The sequence below is a fragment of the Adelges cooleyi genome, unplaced genomic scaffold (assembly GCF_023614345.1).
Source record: "Adelges cooleyi isolate 19-005CV unplaced genomic scaffold, UGA_ACOO_1.1 ACOO_flye_CR_arks_rails_tigmint_CR_PRNA_651, whole genome shotgun sequence".
Lineage (NCBI taxonomy): Eukaryota > Metazoa > Arthropoda > Insecta > Hemiptera > Adelgidae > Adelges > Adelges cooleyi.
Window position 1 is genome coordinate 10428492 of NW_026096352.1, and position 18487 is coordinate 10446978.

At 31.7% G+C, this 18487-nt stretch overlaps 2 protein-coding genes across 2 annotated transcripts; one reads left to right on the forward strand and one right to left on the reverse strand.

Moving 5' to 3' along the window:
- Positions 1 to 844: 844 nt before the first annotated feature.
- Positions 845 to 7959, reverse strand: LOC126844551 (Bardet-Biedl syndrome 1 protein homolog). The gene is made up of 12 exons (XM_050582833.1): positions 7905 to 7959; positions 7510 to 7660; positions 7316 to 7415; positions 6500 to 6777; positions 5403 to 5540; positions 4757 to 4975; positions 4397 to 4649; positions 3941 to 4096; positions 3727 to 3842; positions 2220 to 2351; positions 1633 to 1780; positions 845 to 1197 (listed from the first exon to the last, which is right to left on the reverse strand). Coding segments are annotated over exons 1-12 (1743 nt in total). The 5' UTR covers positions 7907 to 7959; the 3' UTR covers positions 845 to 1147.
- Positions 7960 to 13813: 5854 nt separating this feature from the next.
- LOC126844813 (uncharacterized) lies at positions 13814 to 16913 on the forward strand. The gene is made up of 4 exons (XM_050583232.1): positions 13814 to 14151; positions 15574 to 15718; positions 16301 to 16478; positions 16648 to 16913. The coding sequence occupies exons 1-4, from the start codon at positions 13814 to 13816 to the stop codon at positions 16842 to 16844; spliced, it is 858 nt and encodes a 285-aa protein (XP_050439189.1). The 3' UTR covers positions 16845 to 16913.
- Positions 16914 to 18487: the final 1574 nt, after the last annotated feature.

An 18487-nucleotide genomic window follows, 5' to 3' on the forward strand; every position in this document is an offset into this window, starting at 1 on the left:
CGTACTTCGGCAGTAATGTTACCATCATCAGAGCATACAACAGACCATGACCAATTACGGGCAAAAACCTCCCTTTCTTTTGTACAGATTTATTTCCAAAAGTTATTATATGCAGTAATCCACATAAATTATGATATTAACAGTTTTTTGAATAAAAAATAATTATCTAGATGTTATCAACACGACGGTTTTTATAGAAGTAAAAATATTAAAATTTTAAATGAAAGTTAGAAAACATTTTAAATTTTATATAAGAAAATACTAAATTGTATTTGTTTACTAAGTTGTTGTTGATAATTTGAATACAATTGTAATGATTTTTTTTAGAAATAACCAACATAAATTCAAAACTTATTATTTACACATTAAAGTGATAAACCTAATTATCACAAAACTGACCTCACTATGTTCTGACCAAACTATTTTAAAAAAATAACTCTATATATTTGAGGTGATATTTTGTTGCTCGCTGCGCTATTGGTAATTTTGTTAGTACTGTTTTGGTTTTAAACCAGAGTTTTTACTTGAAAATTACAATTTCAATTGATATAGGTAAATTATTTTTCAAAACTACAGACTGATGTGATGCCTTACATAATTTAATCGCTGAACCGTGTAAAACATATTGATGTTCACAATAATTGTGTGTGTAAGACTTCTGTACACTAGATACACTGTATTTCCCTTGGTTTCCATATACAATTCTTGTTCTTACGGCCGGACCAAAATTGATGAACCATAATTTATTCTTTAAGCATAAATAAAAGGATCAGGTTACGTCAATTCATTTGACAACATAATTAAAAAGGTATAACAAATTAATTTACAATATATTGTCGTTGATATTAAAAAAAATTGTAATGTAATATAATAAAAATAACCGCTAAAACAATATGCACTTGATGTTAAATAGGTTCCAAGAGAACGACGGGAATTCGCTATGTCCATGACTTCACTGGCCGATTGCATTGGTATTACTATGGCTGGATTTGTCGCTATTTCAATGCACAGTGCAATTTTTCAATTTCCCGTTCGACCTCTTTGACGTCATTCCAAGGCTCATACTTATGGAAAAAAATTTATAATATTTATTTTCAAATGTAATTGTATTCGACTTGACGTCCGCACAGTTCAACGCTGACGGCTTTCACTGCAAACTATTGTTTATAATATCTTCATTGACGCTAAGCTGATTATCTAGGAATCAATAATATTGTATATTAACACGAGAGAAGTCGCCGTTTAACTTGGGATACACATATTTTTTTTATTATATTCAAAAATATTCGGCAACATGTTTTTTTTCTGGCGCATTTATGCAAAATAAATAACATTTTGACCACAGTGACTAGGTTGAATAAATGTTTTACTTGATTATTATTATAAAAGTGTTGTTAAAACACTGAAGCTAGAGTATTGTAAAATGAATGAAAATATTATTTGTATATTTTAATTTGTTAACCGCTTCTAACAACAATAAGTTCCCCTGTACTGGCAAATAGATCATACAGATTTGATGTCTCGACTTGAGGAGCAGTACCACTCTCCAATACGAGTTGGCCACATATTGGAATACTTATCCTTAGAGTTTTATTTTTTTTTGTATTGTAATACATTTTTGTCTTTACTCACAAACTGGCATGTTGAGTTTGGCTCGGTACAGTATGGTCGTCGACCGGTTTACTACAATGTCGATAGCTCGTTCTTCCGTGCCACCGTACGCGCAGCAAGTGATGAAAGTCTCGCAAGACACTTCCTTGTCCGGAATAATTACCGGCAACTAAAATTCAAATAAGTTTTAAACGAATTGTCACAAAATCATTTTTCTCAAGGGACCTTTACTTCATTTCTACGTTCTTGCCAGCGCACGCGCAATACAGTAAAATCACTGACACCAACAGCGACTTACTGATTCAGTTTACATGATTTATTCGAGTCCTATACTTTGCAAGTACTTGCTATAATATTACAGTCTAAACAGTATTTAATGGAACTTAAATGACTTATTCCAAGAGGCTTTAGAGTGGTCCACCAAACGTTTGACTTTTCAAGTAAAATAATAAACCACGATGACGCACATAAAATGTTAAATGTGCTTTAATTCGTACATTTCCTATTGACTATTAGCAATAAATTTAGAGTTGTATTGCACGTGTACTGGGCAAATATATCAATAACAAAAAAAAATTATAGTTATTTGTATCTTCTTTAGCACTTACTTTGCAGCAAGCAGTTTCGACAATATAAAACTGCGGGTTATACAAAAATGCTACGTCCACACCGTCGAGATACTTATCACCTAGATTTTTCAAATTGAAACGAATTTTGAAACGTGGTCCTAAACCTAAAAGCTAATCAAAATTGAATTAATAAGTTTGACGTAATTTAAAAAGAAACGAGTTCATACATATTTCAAAATGTATAGTTTACAAAACATAAAATAATAATAATTACAATATTAATTGTTCTCTTTCTACTTTTCTAGTGAAGTATAGCAAATGAATTATTCTCGTGCATTAATCCTCCGATGGATGGACGCAAGAGATTTGATGTATGTTTAATATCTTTAAAGTTAAAATAATTTTACCCTCAATTAAATTTTAGACTAACTTTTTTTATATGAATTCCCATCCTACATAATACGGTCAAGCTGCACCAATTGGTTATCGACTACCAGATATTTGCAATGAACTTGAACAATATAATTTCTTTTTTATTTTAATCTGGACTTACAGTTATTTTTTAACCACTGGACCGATTTCTATTATAGATCAGAAATCGTACCCAAAAGGTTCTTAATAAGGCCACAAATTTACTATTATCTTCTCAAAATCGAGTTGAATACCCTACAAATGTAAATTTTTGTCATCGAGATGTTCAAATTTACAATATTATTTTAAGGGTTTGTTTTAGAGGATTACTTTTAAAAGTCAAACAGCAACCAATCCGTTTATTGTAATACAATTTATGACTGGTTGATAACTAGGTTTTAATAATTACTTCTCTAGTTAGTATCACTTAATCTTTTGTACTCCCATAAGACCGTTTTTAAAAGTTAATTTCTAAATATACATTTTGAAAATTTGTTTTCCATATGAACACTAAAATGAATTTTGATCATTAAATATAATAAATAGTTCTTAAGTAAATATATTTTCTACCCTCCTGGACATAAAAAAATGTTTAATTGTAAATCTAATGTGACCTTATAACACACAATTTTCTTAAACATTTCAAGTCAAACTTTTTTTAGTAAATTGCTAGATTTTCAAGTGTGAATGAGTCAACTGGCATTTGGAAATATTTTTTTTATACTGTTATAACAGTATATAGGTATGAAAATATTATTTTAAGATTTAAAACATAAGTAGATGATCACTCATCACTCTGTAAATTATTTTTAATGGTGTTTTATATTTAAAATTGTACAAATTACGATTAACATTACAGTAAATTTCTCTTTGAAAACAACGACAAATTATAGTTGTGCAATTAAATACTATTTGTATAAGTGCAACAATTTTAAATTTATGTGATCCATTTTCCCACTCAATGGAATAATTCTATCACTTACAGATATAATAGTTTTACCTTAAGAACTACGACCTACGCAATTAAACTTGCTCCGTAACTTCTACACTAGGTTTTTTGGTTATGTGCAAATGTACAGGAGATAATTTTTGAGCGTAAACATTATAAATAAATAAATTATAGGTTTTTTTTTACTTGAACAGATGTGTGTAAGAACTGATTGGTAATTTTTTGTTTGATGGAGTTTATTCGTTCGCTTAGCAACTTGATTTGGAATTTTCGCCACGATTGTTGGGTTCGAACGTGCATTTCTGTACGAACAAGTTATCAAAATATTCTTAGCCGATAGATAAAATTATGTGCCAAATTTAGAAGGTAGAGATTTTGATCGAAATGTTGTAGCACTTACCGTTAAAACATTCTCTTTCGCGTAAAGTTTGTTCGATAAACACATTACTTCTTTTGGGTATGTTTAGAGTGATCGAAGGTCGCGCAATGACAGTCGTCCGGGGGCATAAGTCGAAAGTAGCAGTGCGCTTCAACAGCTTAACGTCCAATTTGCCTTCTGTCAGCCCAGTTAAAAAACAACAAAGTAGGTATATAAATTATCCATATCAGAAATAACTCACCCTCCCCCCTCCTCATCCCACCTGATGATTCCGAATAAGTGTTACCGATAGATCATAACAATAATTACCATACAATAGACAAAATAATATTACATAAACTTTAGTTAAAGATAATTTACGTTTTTTTTTGTTTTTATCGTGACTTAAACAAATATAATCATAATTACTAATCGTTGCCTAATTATTACTTTATTGGCTTTGGTTTTTCGTTTGACACCGTTAGCTTATGTACTTACTAGAGGAAATCATTAGCAACGCATTTTCTTCTTGGCCAAACTTGCCAAACGTAACGCAGTAAATCGGATCGGGCATCGTTATTTTGTGCACCACCGTCGATCCCGAGTACACCAGTATCGATCCCTTGATGTGCCCATCTACATTTGTCACTGTGCATGCCACTACCGTTAGTTCTAGGGACATGCTCTGCACGTACATATTCACCATGGCTGTCGGATCTCCCGGCAGTTCGACGTTCCATAACGATGCACACTGTATGATGTAAAAAATGTTTGTCAATAGTTTTATATTTTTGTTTGACCATTTTCGATTCGATTAAAGTACACGTTGGTTTATTCACATAAAGAGAGTGGTCTTACTTTCAATGTGTAACACTGGAGCAGGCCGTCGACTGTACAACACACGAACTTGTCCACCCGGAGTACCACGGCCACGATTGCATGAGTCATTTCCACTTTGTATCCGCTGGTCGAGGATTTTGAGAAAATGTACAGCCTACCCGTCCTGGTAGCCACTAGTATTTTGTAGTCAACGTCGTATAGCCCCACGGTAGCCAAGTACACGGTTTCACCTTGCAGCTGTACAACAAATGTAATAATAATGTTTTACCAAACCATTATAAGTAAATTCTAATAGGAACCACGCTGGAGGATCGCATTATAACCCGAGACCCAATGTCTATTGTCGACTTACTGTATAAGTTATAACCAAAAAAGATACGCCTGCATGCTATTAGAATAAGTGGTGGCCACAGCCGACAAACATCAATCACCTGTTTTTAATATTTTACACTTTGTAAGTGCAGTTTATCACGTGACTTAAATTTGTTTATAGTTAACTGTTTTCTGGATAGAGGATAGAGTGCATTTGATAAACTTCTAAGTGGCGTTGGCCCATGTTAGATATGATAAGTTCTATAAGTTTGTCGGATTACCATCTCACTAATAGTTGCGTACAACGCAGTTTCGAAAACCCTGTGTTAACGCGATGGTCTTGTATATTTACCTCGTATTTATCCGACAAAATCTTAAAGGACTCCGTATCCATTATAGTGATCTTGTCAGTGGTAGCTATCACGAGACAGCTGACTCCGTTCGGCTCGTTCGTTTTTCTTTTCAATTCGGCAATGCACGTAATGTTAGGCTACACAACATTAAACAGATTATCAATGGAAATTGGTATAACGGGTAGAGGAGGGGAGTAGCAAAATTTGATATTTGACTAGACCGTAAAATTGGGTAAACCGGATCTATAGCAACCTAGAAATTTAAAATAGCTAAAGTGCAATTTCCTCCCTTTTTTTTGGGGGGGGGGATTTTTTTTATAAACAAAAATTTGACTACATATTTTTAGAAAATCCGTATAATTTGTTATAGCCCTACTTTAGATCTGCTTAAAGTCAATATGATTTTAGCTTTCAGGTAATTTTAAAAGTCAAATAGCAACCTAAATTTTATTTATAAAATAAAAATATTAGTGATGCGTTACAGTTTAGTGATCGATGTTATAGCCAGTTAAATATGCATGCATAAATATTATTAACTAAAGATGATAACACTAATTATAATAAAATTATTGAAACTTGAATTACACTATTTACATATTTTTCGGGTTCTCCCACTTGAACAGATTGCCACTTGTCTGTCAACGTTTCGGAATACATGCACGTTCCATCCTCAGGGCTGTGCTTGTAACGTGTGTGCCTGTACACCCTGTACAGACTAAATACAAATTTGGCACACAAGTCAATCTGTTCAAGTGGGAGTAACCGAAAAATATGTAAATAGTGTTAACTAATTAGTAGTTATTTATTATTGTGTTTTTAACATCACTGAACTAAATGTTAAGGCTTAGAAATTAACAATATTTCCTTATATATTAACAAATGTTATTATTGACTTAACGTTAAGATAATTATTGTATTTACACCGTTGATTGTTTTTTCATTAATTTTTTATACTTGATTTTGAGGACTTTAAGGATTCATAATGATTCAATAGGTAATAAATGTATTATGCAATATGCCGAATAAAGTAGCTACTTAATAAATGCTCAAACAATCGCGCTATCGGTCTACAACATTTTATTTTATGTCAACTTACTTGTTTGACTAGTTTTTGATTTTTATATTTTTCAAAAAACACGTCCACTTCATATTCATCACAACACAATGCATGTTGTGACGTGGTCGATAGACTTGCAAAACCCACGGTATTGGCCAATACCCGCAAATTCTTCAGCAAATCGGCCGATTCTTTGGCTTCCCGCCATATCCTCTTCTCTACGTCATCATTGACAACCGTCGGCTGGACTGTGTACTTGTGATATGGCTTGCAGTTTCGGTAAAAGTATATTTCGTTTTTTATCACTACAGCTATACCTATAAAATCAATGTATGAGTATTATTTGAAGATATATAGGTACGTACAACTTACAACCAGTTAGGCGGAAAGAAGGTGTAAAAATTAAATTTGAGTTATAAAAAAAATACCACCTCTTCGGTTGGGTTAGGTTAGATTACGTTAATCTATTCGCACGTGTACCGATGGTTTTGAAATAATAATTATATTTTTATGAACGATAGCAAAACAAATCATCATATCGCTTACTAATTCCATATTGTCTACAACACAATCGGATGGTAATCTGCTTGTGAGCATAATCATAAGCTAGGTGTATGGTTCTTAAATCTTAGCGGTTGGACTAGAATCGTGGTATGCCCGTTTGGCGTTTCTATTATATTTAACAAGAGACACCAACAGATTAAACAAAATTCTGTTAAACACTCATTCGAATCGCAATAATAGTATGAACGTACAAATGGCTTTTGTCAAGTAAAAATATAGTACTAAAATTACCTAGAGTTGCTGTGGCTTTTGAAAATCACTATATTGTTAATAACATAATAGTACACTCACATGGTACATGGTGTTCACTGTAGTCTGTGTATACGACGATGATGGCCGATGGTTTGTCGTTCAAGAAGATCACGTGAGATTGATTAAGTCCCTTGAACACCTAAACACATAGCACATTCATGGGATGGACTTTAAAAAAATTAAAAAACAAACGATATAAGCTGGATATTAATAATCATTGTTGATGTTTATACTCTTAGCTGAGGGTTGGACGTGCCTGATCCGAAATCAACGACGGCGAACTTGTTATCGCGATCACCGTGGACGTCTACCAAAGCCGTGCAACAATTGAAAGTCTGCAAATTGATCGAAGGATTTATGTCCACATCGATCCACGTGGAATTCCTGTGACAATTTTACATTTTACACCAATTGTCTTTATTATAGAATTAGCGTTGAGATGGTCAAAGGATTCTGTATAAAACGGTCGTTTTGAACATGTTTTGAAGAATAAACAAATTTTTAATGTGTCATAAATATTTTGAAACGTTAAACAAATCGTTCTCGAGTTGAAAATTTAAAAAAAATGTTCGCCAACCATTGTTTTAGTTCTTTTTTTTTTTAATTTACATAGGCATGTTGTACTTACATTGCGTTATCGGTGTGTATTTCAACCGTTGTAGCCAATATTACTGTTGTCGGCATTCGACTGACACACAAAGGGCTCACTTGTTTCACCGCGTGTCTGTTGTACCGTCGGTCGCCAAGCAACGCGTTACACTGTGGTGGACACCGCACTTATCGTGTATAGTACAGTTTTTCAGCAGGGTGCAATTTCAAATGTCTTCAAAATCATTGGACATTTTTTTAAAACAATTTGTCGATGTCATAACAGTTCTTCAAAAGGGGAGAACTTCAAAGTTTTCATTTTTGTTACTTACTCACTGACTGACTGACTCACTCACTCATTATCAAAATTATAAAACACTTTCCGTATAGGTAGAAACGGGGAATTTAGCATAAAGTTAGGTTTTATAGTGTAACTAAAGAGAAAAATCTGAAAGTTGAAATTTTTTCAAAATTAATATCGCTTTAGGGAGTGTAGTTCTAAATATATGAAGTGGTGCGCATTAGCACGGGTTTTTGTTAATTAATCACAGATTCCCGCGTCGTCGAAACAAATATTTTCTTTTAAACAGTGTTACAATACGTTAATAAGTATTTGTTTTTAATTAATTTATAAATACTTATCAAACATAATGTTTTCGTAATTTTGTCGTTTATCGGGAGGGGGTCTAGACCTTGGCCCTTTTTCACTATTAGGTTTTTGTTGGAGACTTTATTTACAATGGTGTGTTTTTATTTTTTGTTTTTGTGTCTGGACCCATGATATCTTTTAAACTGCTGCACCGATTTCTTTGTGTAACAAATCTATAGATTAGATATCGTACCTAAAAGACACTTTATTGGGCCAAAAATTAAAAAAGTTTACCCCTTCTTCTTTAAATTCTAGAAAAACCTCCAAAATATTTTTAACTTAAAATTAAAACTCGTTTGAAGTCGTTTAAAAAAATCCAAAATTGTATGACATATTCTTTAAACATAGTTAAAGAACCAATAAACGATAATAAATCAAACAAATTTCTGAAGTCCTTTTCCCTAGAAGAGATGAACATTTTTCTTTATTTCTTTTTTTTAAGTAAAGTTATAGGATTTAGGTTTGAAAATTAGACCATAGGTATATCTAAAACAATACTATAACACACAACTTTTTCAAAAATCTATAGTCAAGTTATTTTATTAATAACAAAAAACCCAAAAAAGGGAAAAATTACACTTTGACCATAGTCAATTTTCAGGTTGCTATGTATGAGTGAATCAGCAGTTACCAGATAATGAAAATATTTTCATTATATTTATAATTAAAATATATGGGTAACGATGACAACATATTTTTTAGACAAACAATCAACCCTATTCGTATCCACTCTTATATTAAAAACAAATTTTGAAGCAAATGATTGTCATTAGGTAATAGGTACAATTAGGTATGATTTCTGATTTATAGAGTCGTTCCAAGAAAGAAATCGATTGAGCGATTTGAACAGTGCATGCTAGTTGCCTAACTGGGGTAATCGTTAAAATGATGTACTAGTTGCTTCCCAAGAATAACTGAATGCCCTCTGATGACCTTTATTTCTTCTTCTTATTATTATTATTATTGGAACATTTTGGGTTAAAATGTATTAGTTGCATCTTGTCCCAGGTAGTCGATAGTTTTCATCCAAATTGCCTCTAAACCATCTTTTTTTTAAATATAACAAAAGTATAAAAAATTATTTAAAAAAATAAAACAGTTAAGAGTTATACAAATCATGGTGTTTATAGCGCAAATGAGTATAAGTTAATTTACAAAAAAAGTCTTTAAAATATTCACTAAAATAAAAGTTATTTAATTTATCAGGTCTATGTGGGATACCCTGTACATGTTGCCATTGACGTTTCAAAAGTTGATATAAAAATAATTAGTTTGGAAGGGGGCTAAAAATATAAAAATGAGATATCGAGTGGCTCACGATAAAATATCACCCTGAATATAAATATATATAATTTCAAGTAGTGGAAGAGCTCTGTACTAATTCCAGTATGCATTTAGTGGTTTACAGTAAAATTGTAGACTACTGCATTGATAATATTGCATGAAAACGTTGCTATGTGCTAGTTCCTATGTGCTAACTTTATTTTCTTTTTACAAAACTAAAGTTTCTGTCATCCGTACAAACAACCGAAAACTTAGAAGAAAATATTTTACATTGCAAATAGTAAATGTCAAACTATACTATTACAAACAAAAAAGTGAGCACAGCCGACATTATGTGTTGTCTAAATTTCAGGTTTTGATACGCGATTTCTGTTTAAATCTACCATACTTTGGTGAATAATTTTAAAAGTATTGTTATTTTTTGTGTTAGTAACACGAAAAAAAAAATTATTAGTACGGATAGACTAGCGGATGGCAATACGTGCGGCAATATATTGTAATCTGTATATATATATATATATATATATATATATATATATATATATATATATATATGTGTAATAATGATTTAAAGGTAAAGTAGTATTTTACAAAATTGTACGTGGCAAGAGTGTTAGTCGTTTTGAGTATTTCATAGTAACAGGAGCAATAATTCTTTAAACGAGTTTTATCCAAAACAATACTTGGTAGATTTTAATAACCGCAGTAATAAATTAAAAACATGCAAGCTGGTCATCTATATTTTTTACCGGTTTACACTCTCGTTATGTTATTAGATTTGATAACAACAAATCCGGTCGGTACGATGAACGAGCTACTAACCCATTCCGGATGGCTTGACTTAGATGAGGATAATCACTTGGAGATTAAAGAGCGAAGTTTGGAAACGGGACAACGTTTTAATGTAAAAGATATGCAATATATGTCCTAACGGAAAAGTCGTAACCCAAGAAAATGTGGAATTCAAAATTCGACTAGCTCATCAGTTATTGAGCTGCAAGTATGCTCATCATGTTCTAAAGGTAACGCCTTGTCGAGTTAGCCATATGTGTCTGTCTTTTGCTGCTTCCTTTAGTTGTTGGTAGGATGCGCAGCCCATCTTTTCCTTTATATCATGGAAATAACTTGTTGGGACACATCATTGGCTATTTAGGTTAGGGATCTCTAATGCAGTAGTTTCCCTCTTGCTTGCTGCATCGCAGTTGGTGAGCCAGTACTTGAAGTATTTCCAAGCTGCCTCTACCATGTCCTTCCATTACCGTTATTTCTGCTACAGAAATCGCCAATGGTTGATAGTAACGTAGCTGCTTCCCTCCGTTACCTCCTTTTAATCGCCTCTTACGATAAGCAGGAGTTACTGTGGACCTATTCTAACCCCGGAACCACACAGGCAAGTATGCTAAAGTGTTCAAAAAGTACTGCGAAACCTTAAGAGATATTGGGACCTATTGCAAAAGTAGAGATAATCCATCACATAAGAAGGTATGTTTGGGTGATTTCATAGAGAAAGTCGTAGAAACAGATGCAATACTACTTCGTATGGAGGGCGCACTTTCTTGTTTGTACCAATTGAATCCACAAATATTGTACAATAAGGACATACCGACAATCCTGGTAGACTTCAAGACTTACTACACAGTTAAAAAAAAAAAAAATTGCTAACGCCCGTATGAATGATATGATTCTGGATATAGAAGAAAACATTTTGAATATTGAGCACCGCTTAAGCATATTCTTTGATAATTTTTGTTGCTCCGATCCAATCAGTGAAACGGTTCACGGCACTTCTGACACTATAAATAGTATCGCACAACCCGGCACACCTTTTCCAGCTATAATGTTAGCGTTTAAAAGAAGAGTAGATGAAATAATGGATGTGTTTATAGTGTCATTCGACAATTCCTTCGGCTTTAAATACGATTATAAATCGTCTACTACTCAAATAATATACGATCCAGTCACGATAAGAAAGGTTAATCAAATGAACGTACTTCTAGAGTATCCCCCCGTGGTCAGCATTTTATCCTCCATTGCTGTACATTGTCCTACCAGACCGTGAGTATATAGGAGTTGAACAAATAACTGAGACTAGTGCAAATGGAATGATAGTAACCAAAGAAAATGTAAATGTTAAAATTCATCATGTTCATATAGCTTTAAGCTGTAAGTATGTTTTAGTATTGAAGAAGTGCTGTGAATTTATAAGTGATGTGTGGTCTCATTGCCGACGTATAAATAATGTTGATGCTTCAAATGAATGCTGGGACAAATTCTGCATTGACATCAAACACAGCGATCGGTTAATTCGACGTATGCAAAGTGCTCTGTCGTTTTTATACGATGTATCACTATACATGGTGTATCACCAAGATATTTACAACATTTTAGATGATTACAAGGCTTATTACGACGTAGAACTTTTTGAAGGACAGCATGAGATACTTCACTTTGTAAAATCTTTGAATTACTGGTCATCGGTATGTACATACTTGGATGAAATCATACAACGCTTGGATGTATTCTATACAAGAAGTTGCTTTCCAGGACGTTTTATTAAGGTTAAGGAATCAATAAACACTAATGGTCACACAATAAATCGTATAGAAGAAGATTTAAAAAAAATAATAAACGATTATGTAGAATCATGTTACACTGCTCATGGGTTCATATTAGATTTGACATCAAACACTACCCGTATAATTGGATATTCAGAATAAACTACATGTATAGACATTTAATACTCTTTGATTAGTGTGGATTATTTTATAAATTGAAAAATGTTTGTTTTAAAATTCAATAATTTAACTGTTAAGCAATATAACATTAGTTTGGAAAGCTAATACAACATAGAAATATATTATTTTTCATTTTCATAAGTGGATTATGCTCTAAAAAATTATCATAAATATTTAAAAATTGTATAGTATTGTAAAACTATACATTAAATAATAATGTTTTTAAAAATACAGTATAAAATCATTAACAGTAAAAATGTAATTATATCCTGAGAATATGAGTGTAGATTTTTGTAAATCAACTGTAAATGACCAAAAACTAAAAATGTCTTTATTTCATGATTTATTGAAAAAATTAGAAGTAAAAAAATAGCTGAAAGGTTACACTTTAAATTTGCATAACAAAATATTTTTGTTAATTTAATATAATAGAGATTAAATTTTAAACTTTTTATCCAAATTATTTATTTTGTTGAAAATGCCTTTTAAGTAACATGTTAACTACCTTTTTTATAGTTTGTTATACAATATAAATAAATAATACACGTAAACTTGCATGTATATTTTTTTAATTTTTCAAAAAATGCAATAAACCTTAAGTTGCATTCTGACTGTTGTATAATGTTACGAGACTATAACTTGTTTTAATCATGTTTTTAATCAAACTGCATCGAATTATTTTAGAAATATGTAATTTAATTTGAATTTAAATAAATATGCAATAATTTTATTTGCAATTATAAACGTTATTTATGTGTATATATTATAGCATTAAAGCAGAGCAAATTTTCATTGTAGCATTGATTTGTGATTTTAATTATTCTCAGTAATAATATTAACCTAAGATCCTGTGACTTTTCCGACCCCACTATTGAATCGCAAAATCAAAAATTAAACATTTTTGAGGTGATATTCTGTTGCTCGCTACCCTACTGGGAAATTCGTTAGTACTGGTTTGCTTTTAAACCGTAGTTTTACTTGAAGAGTACAATATCTATAAAAAAAAATTACTTTTCAACACTGTATACAGACGATTCTAGAGAGTAGAGAACTACAGATAATAAGATAAAATAACTGGTTTTCACGTCGTGACGTATTACAGTGTATTAATATTATGTAATAACTTTATCATTATTCAACCTTTTTTTCTTGTGTGCGTTTAATTATTTTGTAAACACCGGCAATAGTAATAATAATAACAATATTGTAAATATACTTAAAGATAACAAGACCCATATTATAGGTGCGCCTGTGTGTGACGATTAATGTTGAAGCATTACTATGAAAACCGTCGTGGCCGTCAAGTTGGGCTTGTGCGCTTCCGCTTTCGGTGCGGCTACTGTGGCCGCCGCCTGCTTTGTAGCCGTCTGGTCGTACTGGTTTTTTGAATTTGATGCTGACTGCTCGGTACACGACTGCAAGTGCATACTTTATGGTACCAGTTTCGCCGGTGGCACATTTGTAGGCGGCGAGCAGTACCGGTGCCGGTATGTCTGGTGGTCGTTGGTCGCTTCCACTATATGCGCGGCTATCGCTTGCGCCTGTTACGGTTTAGCGCTTCTGTGCTCGACCGGAACTCGGCCATATGTCACAGCCCGTACTTCAGAAGATACCAAGAGGTCAGTATATTATCTTAAAATTGCAATATATGCGGTCCTTATCACGGTAGCGTACATGCAATTGTCTTTTAAGGGTTTATATCCAACAAAAAAAATTTCCTTTGGCTTTCTTATGTAATTGTTGCTTTTATGGCTGGACCAAAATTGATGAACCATAATTTTTTCTTCAAGCATAACATTTCTTGAAACGACACAGAAAAGAGACAGTTTTGTACTCAACATTTGTATTAAATATGAGTCTGACAAATTTAGTTTTCACACAGAATACGTAACTAAGTATATAATTATCAAATTTGACAAAAAGACATTTTTGAAAAAACGGTGACCTAAGTCGTTTTTGAAATTACCTATTCAATTTAATATATTCTAACTTTGTTGACTATTACACTGTGCTTGTTTTGGATTATACTGGCTTGAAAATAGTAATTACCGATTTGCACTGTTTTCTATATTCGTAATACAAAGTAATAAATCAATTACTACTTTATGTGCTTAATCTGGCTAAGGATCCTAATAGAATGCCGACACAAATATTACAGGTAGCTATATAAACGTGTTATTTATATAATTATTAAGATGGTTATATCTCCTCGGTACATTGTGTTGTAAAATAGCAACGCTATACCTATTGCGCATTTATTATTTATAGTTATGTCAATTTGTGTATGACAAACTTCTGTTATCTAATGAGTTACTTCAAATCAATAAGATATGATAATAAAACAAAACATTTATATTTTTAAGTATAAAATAGTGTCGATATTCAGATAGTGGCCCCATTCACTGATAAATTGGATTTTATATTGAATGTAGAGATCTATATTCAGTGAAAAAAACGGTAAAAAAACTTAGCGCCTTTAAGCTGTTGTCACGTCGATTTGTACGTGCCAACCCATTTTGTTTTAGCTATCTTGAAGAAATTTCGTAAATGGGCTACTAAGTAAGTACCAACATTACATTAAAGGACCCTTTTTCCTTTATAGGACCTAGGTTATCCGCGAAACTCAGCATATCACACTTGTTTCCACTGTTGCTAACAGGTATCATATTATGCCCCTCCTATAAGTAATAAGACTAACCTAAGAGGTGAGAGTTTTCTAATTTAGATTACGCACCGCTCTTTTATTCTCGCTCAACATTTGTTTATTCCTCTTCCGCTTTTTATTGGTCTTCCAATTTTAGCACTGGTGTCTCTAGTAACTTCACGTAATTAGTAATATCTCGAAATGATGACTTACTATCTTGCCATTTGGGTAACTTCCCGTGTGGTTAATATAGTATTTTTTTATAATAATATTCTCTTATTTCCTCCGAAATGTAGGTAGCGATATAATATAAAAATAATATTTGAAATGTTATCATAGTTGTTAAACCTGAACATTAGAAATTATTCAAATTTAATTATTATGTAAATCATGTTAGTTCTCAGGTATCGTCCGCGAAGATTTGCTTTATTATTTTTTGTGGTTTGATGGCACTCAATATGACTATTGCGTCCATTGTACTGACAAACGGCTACGTTGCGACATGTCAACAATACGTCTACCGAGTAAAAAGCTTTCTAATGGTAATTATAAAATCTATTCTAACATATCCTATCATAGTGGTAAAATTAGTTATCTTTTCGGCATTTTTTAATTACAATAATTTATTATTACTTTAACTTTATTGTATACTATTATACACCGATATTGTATGCAATAAGAACAAATAGTGGTATTTTTGTATTCAGTTCGTCCCACGAAGATATACACAATGTGAAGTTCTAGGGATATTATAATTTTAAGTTGAGGGTTGGGAGGGAATTGGTGATTCAGCAGATCATGTAAGACTAGTGCCACTGTAAGACACCCGTACCATGACCCTTTGTCTTTTCTATATCTTTTTTTCAGTGTGGTGTAAGAAAAAATTGAGACCTAACGTTCACGACTCTAACTGATCTATGTGGTACTAAATTTTTTTGTCGAGTATGTCACTGACTTTGACTATAAAATCGTAATATCCCTTGAACACATGAGTGTGATCAGTGAAAATACAGGATTGTGATTGATATGACTTTTATTATTTGGAATTAAAATAGTATAACACCCGTTGTATTTACTAGAGAGTTTTAGTATAAGAATGAATAGAATATTATTTTTTGTTTTAGCCGACTGGAAACATGGTGGAATTGGTATCAAGTAGAATGTCATGTGAAACTATTTACGATTTCTTGGACTATGTGCAGCCACCTTCTCACGAAGCGACAATTGAGCTTATAAATCAACACAGACCGAATCCCCGAAACTATATCATCAACACGTGGGTTTTATTGATGACGTCCATCGGTATGTCTTGGCTGAACGCTATTATTTGGACGGCTATGCCTATTTGTGTTTACATTTAATAAAGATATACGGTTGTTGTTTAATATTATTGAGACGCTATTATCTTATGAAACACACTTAGGTCAACGAATTGGTATTTCTTAACGAGTATATTATTTTGTTATCACAGTGCAACAATACAAATTTGAATTTCCTGTTATTATTTTGAACATTTTCAATTTCCATATGAAAATTATTGCTTCCACCACTTTTTATTCAAAAATTAAAAAACCGGGTGTTACATTGATTCTAATGGAAGTTGTCTTCGCTATCATATTATATCTCCGAATTAATAAATTACAAAAAAAAAATGAATTGTTGAAATAAGTTTAAATGATAATTGCTTCCACCACTTGAATATCGCTTGTCTAATCTCTATTTTCATAACCTCCTTGCTTAGACAAAAATGTATATATTATTTTTCTTTGTGTAAAATGACTTATTTACTTATCTGATAGTATAAATATTATACCTCTTTTCTTTTATTTTAAATAAACATGATTGATTACTTGAATACTAACTTATTTAGTTGCTTAATTGATATTTGATTGTTTGATAACTTGCTTGATTCACCTGTGCAATTGTACGATTGGCCCAATTATTACTTATAAACTATCCCACGTCTCGGGTATGTTGTTTATTTAGTGTGTACATTTTAAATGTACATTTTTATGTGATATGGAGCCATTTTGAGAGAAAGACTTCCTACAATCCGCATAGAGCTTTAATTTTTTATTACAAATACCAAAATAAACAAAATCCGGTTAAATTTTTTTATTGAATTAATAATATTAAAATTTTTATTACGACATATATAATTTGTATTTTGATAACCAAAGTCCTGAAGAGACTGTAGAAAGTCTCTCTTTCGGACAAGAATAATTGGCAAAATCCGGTGGTAACTGTACAATGCGTCAACACTTTTCCTGTAAGGCATATTTGTAGGCAGAAAAACGCACCGGTACCGAACGCCTAAATTTATTTTAGAGATCAGAGTTCAGACATAGCGTAAAAGGTTGTGTGAAAAATTAAGCTTAGTTTCCATAATGGATTTCATATAAAATAAAGGTAAAATTGTATTTCTTAAAAAAGAACCCTCGACATTCTTAGATTAATATAAAACAATTAAATGACAACATCTTTCATCATTCTATAAAAAATATTTATTTATATATGTATAATATACAAAATAATATTAAACCAACAATAGTTTTGTCATGGTGTCATTTTATAAACCAAATACATTTTTTCACTTCTTTGTTATCTTCTTCATTCAATTTATCTTTTTCAATGGACATCATCATAAAAGCTTCTAAATTATCCTGTATTATGAGTTTCTATTAGTTTCAATTAGTGTTTAGATGAACTTATAAGCTAAGTATAAATATATATATATATATATACTATTTACATACGATTTGCGCACATAGATATTTTATTATTTTACAACTACTGACTTTAACAATCCGTAAAACAAACAGTACATTTTAATAATATAAAAAACCTTGTGCGTACGATTGCAGACAATGACTACGTGTATTTAGAGATATGGCTATCGAGAGAAAATACCAAAAAAGGTAAATAAATATTTACAATTTTTATAATATTGTAAAATATGAGAACCAAACATATTTTCAAAAAAAAAAAACTACAAAATTGCTATTATTTTAAGGAAAAATAAGCGTCTTATCATTAATAAATCACCCTGTATATATATGTATATATAACATGCTTCACCCCGTGGGTTTCTGATAATCAGTGGACGTGTTGGTTCGTCTTGGCCTAAAATAAGGAACCTTGATTTTTAAAATTATTCCACCAATTTTAAAGTCACCGCCATTTTAACTAGTTTTAATGGACATTTATAAAATTGATAAAACTTTTTTTTATAGAGTGGGATACTCAAAACAAAATAAATTTTCATCATATTTCGAAGATTAGATTGATTGCTGAGCAACATTTTGCTGAAA

What these genes read in the sequence shown, in the direction of transcription:
- LOC126844551 (XM_050582833.1), bottom strand. An exon ending in CAGTGAACACCATGTACCAT is followed by an intron (nt 6,778 to 7,315) that starts GTGAGTGTACTA and finishes TTGATTTTATAG; the next exon opens with GTATAGCTGTAGTGATAAAA. An exon ending in CGAAAGAGAATGTTTTAACG is followed by an intron (nt 3,843 to 3,940) that starts GTAAGTGCTACA and finishes TTGTTCGTACAG; the next exon opens with AAATGCACGTTCGAACCCAA.
- LOC126844813 (XM_050583232.1), top strand. Translation starts at nt 13,814, where the DNA reads ATGAAAACCGTCGTGGCCGTCAAGTTGGGCTTGTGCGCTTCCGCTTTC. An exon ending in ACTTCAGAAGATACCAAGAG is followed by an intron (nt 14,152 to 15,573) that starts GTCAGTATATTA and finishes AAATCATGTTAG; the next exon opens with TTCTCAGGTATCGTCCGCGA. An exon ending in TTTATTGATGACGTCCATCG is followed by an intron (nt 16,479 to 16,647) that starts GTATGTCTTGGC and finishes TTGTTATCACAG; the next exon opens with TGCAACAATACAAATTTGAA.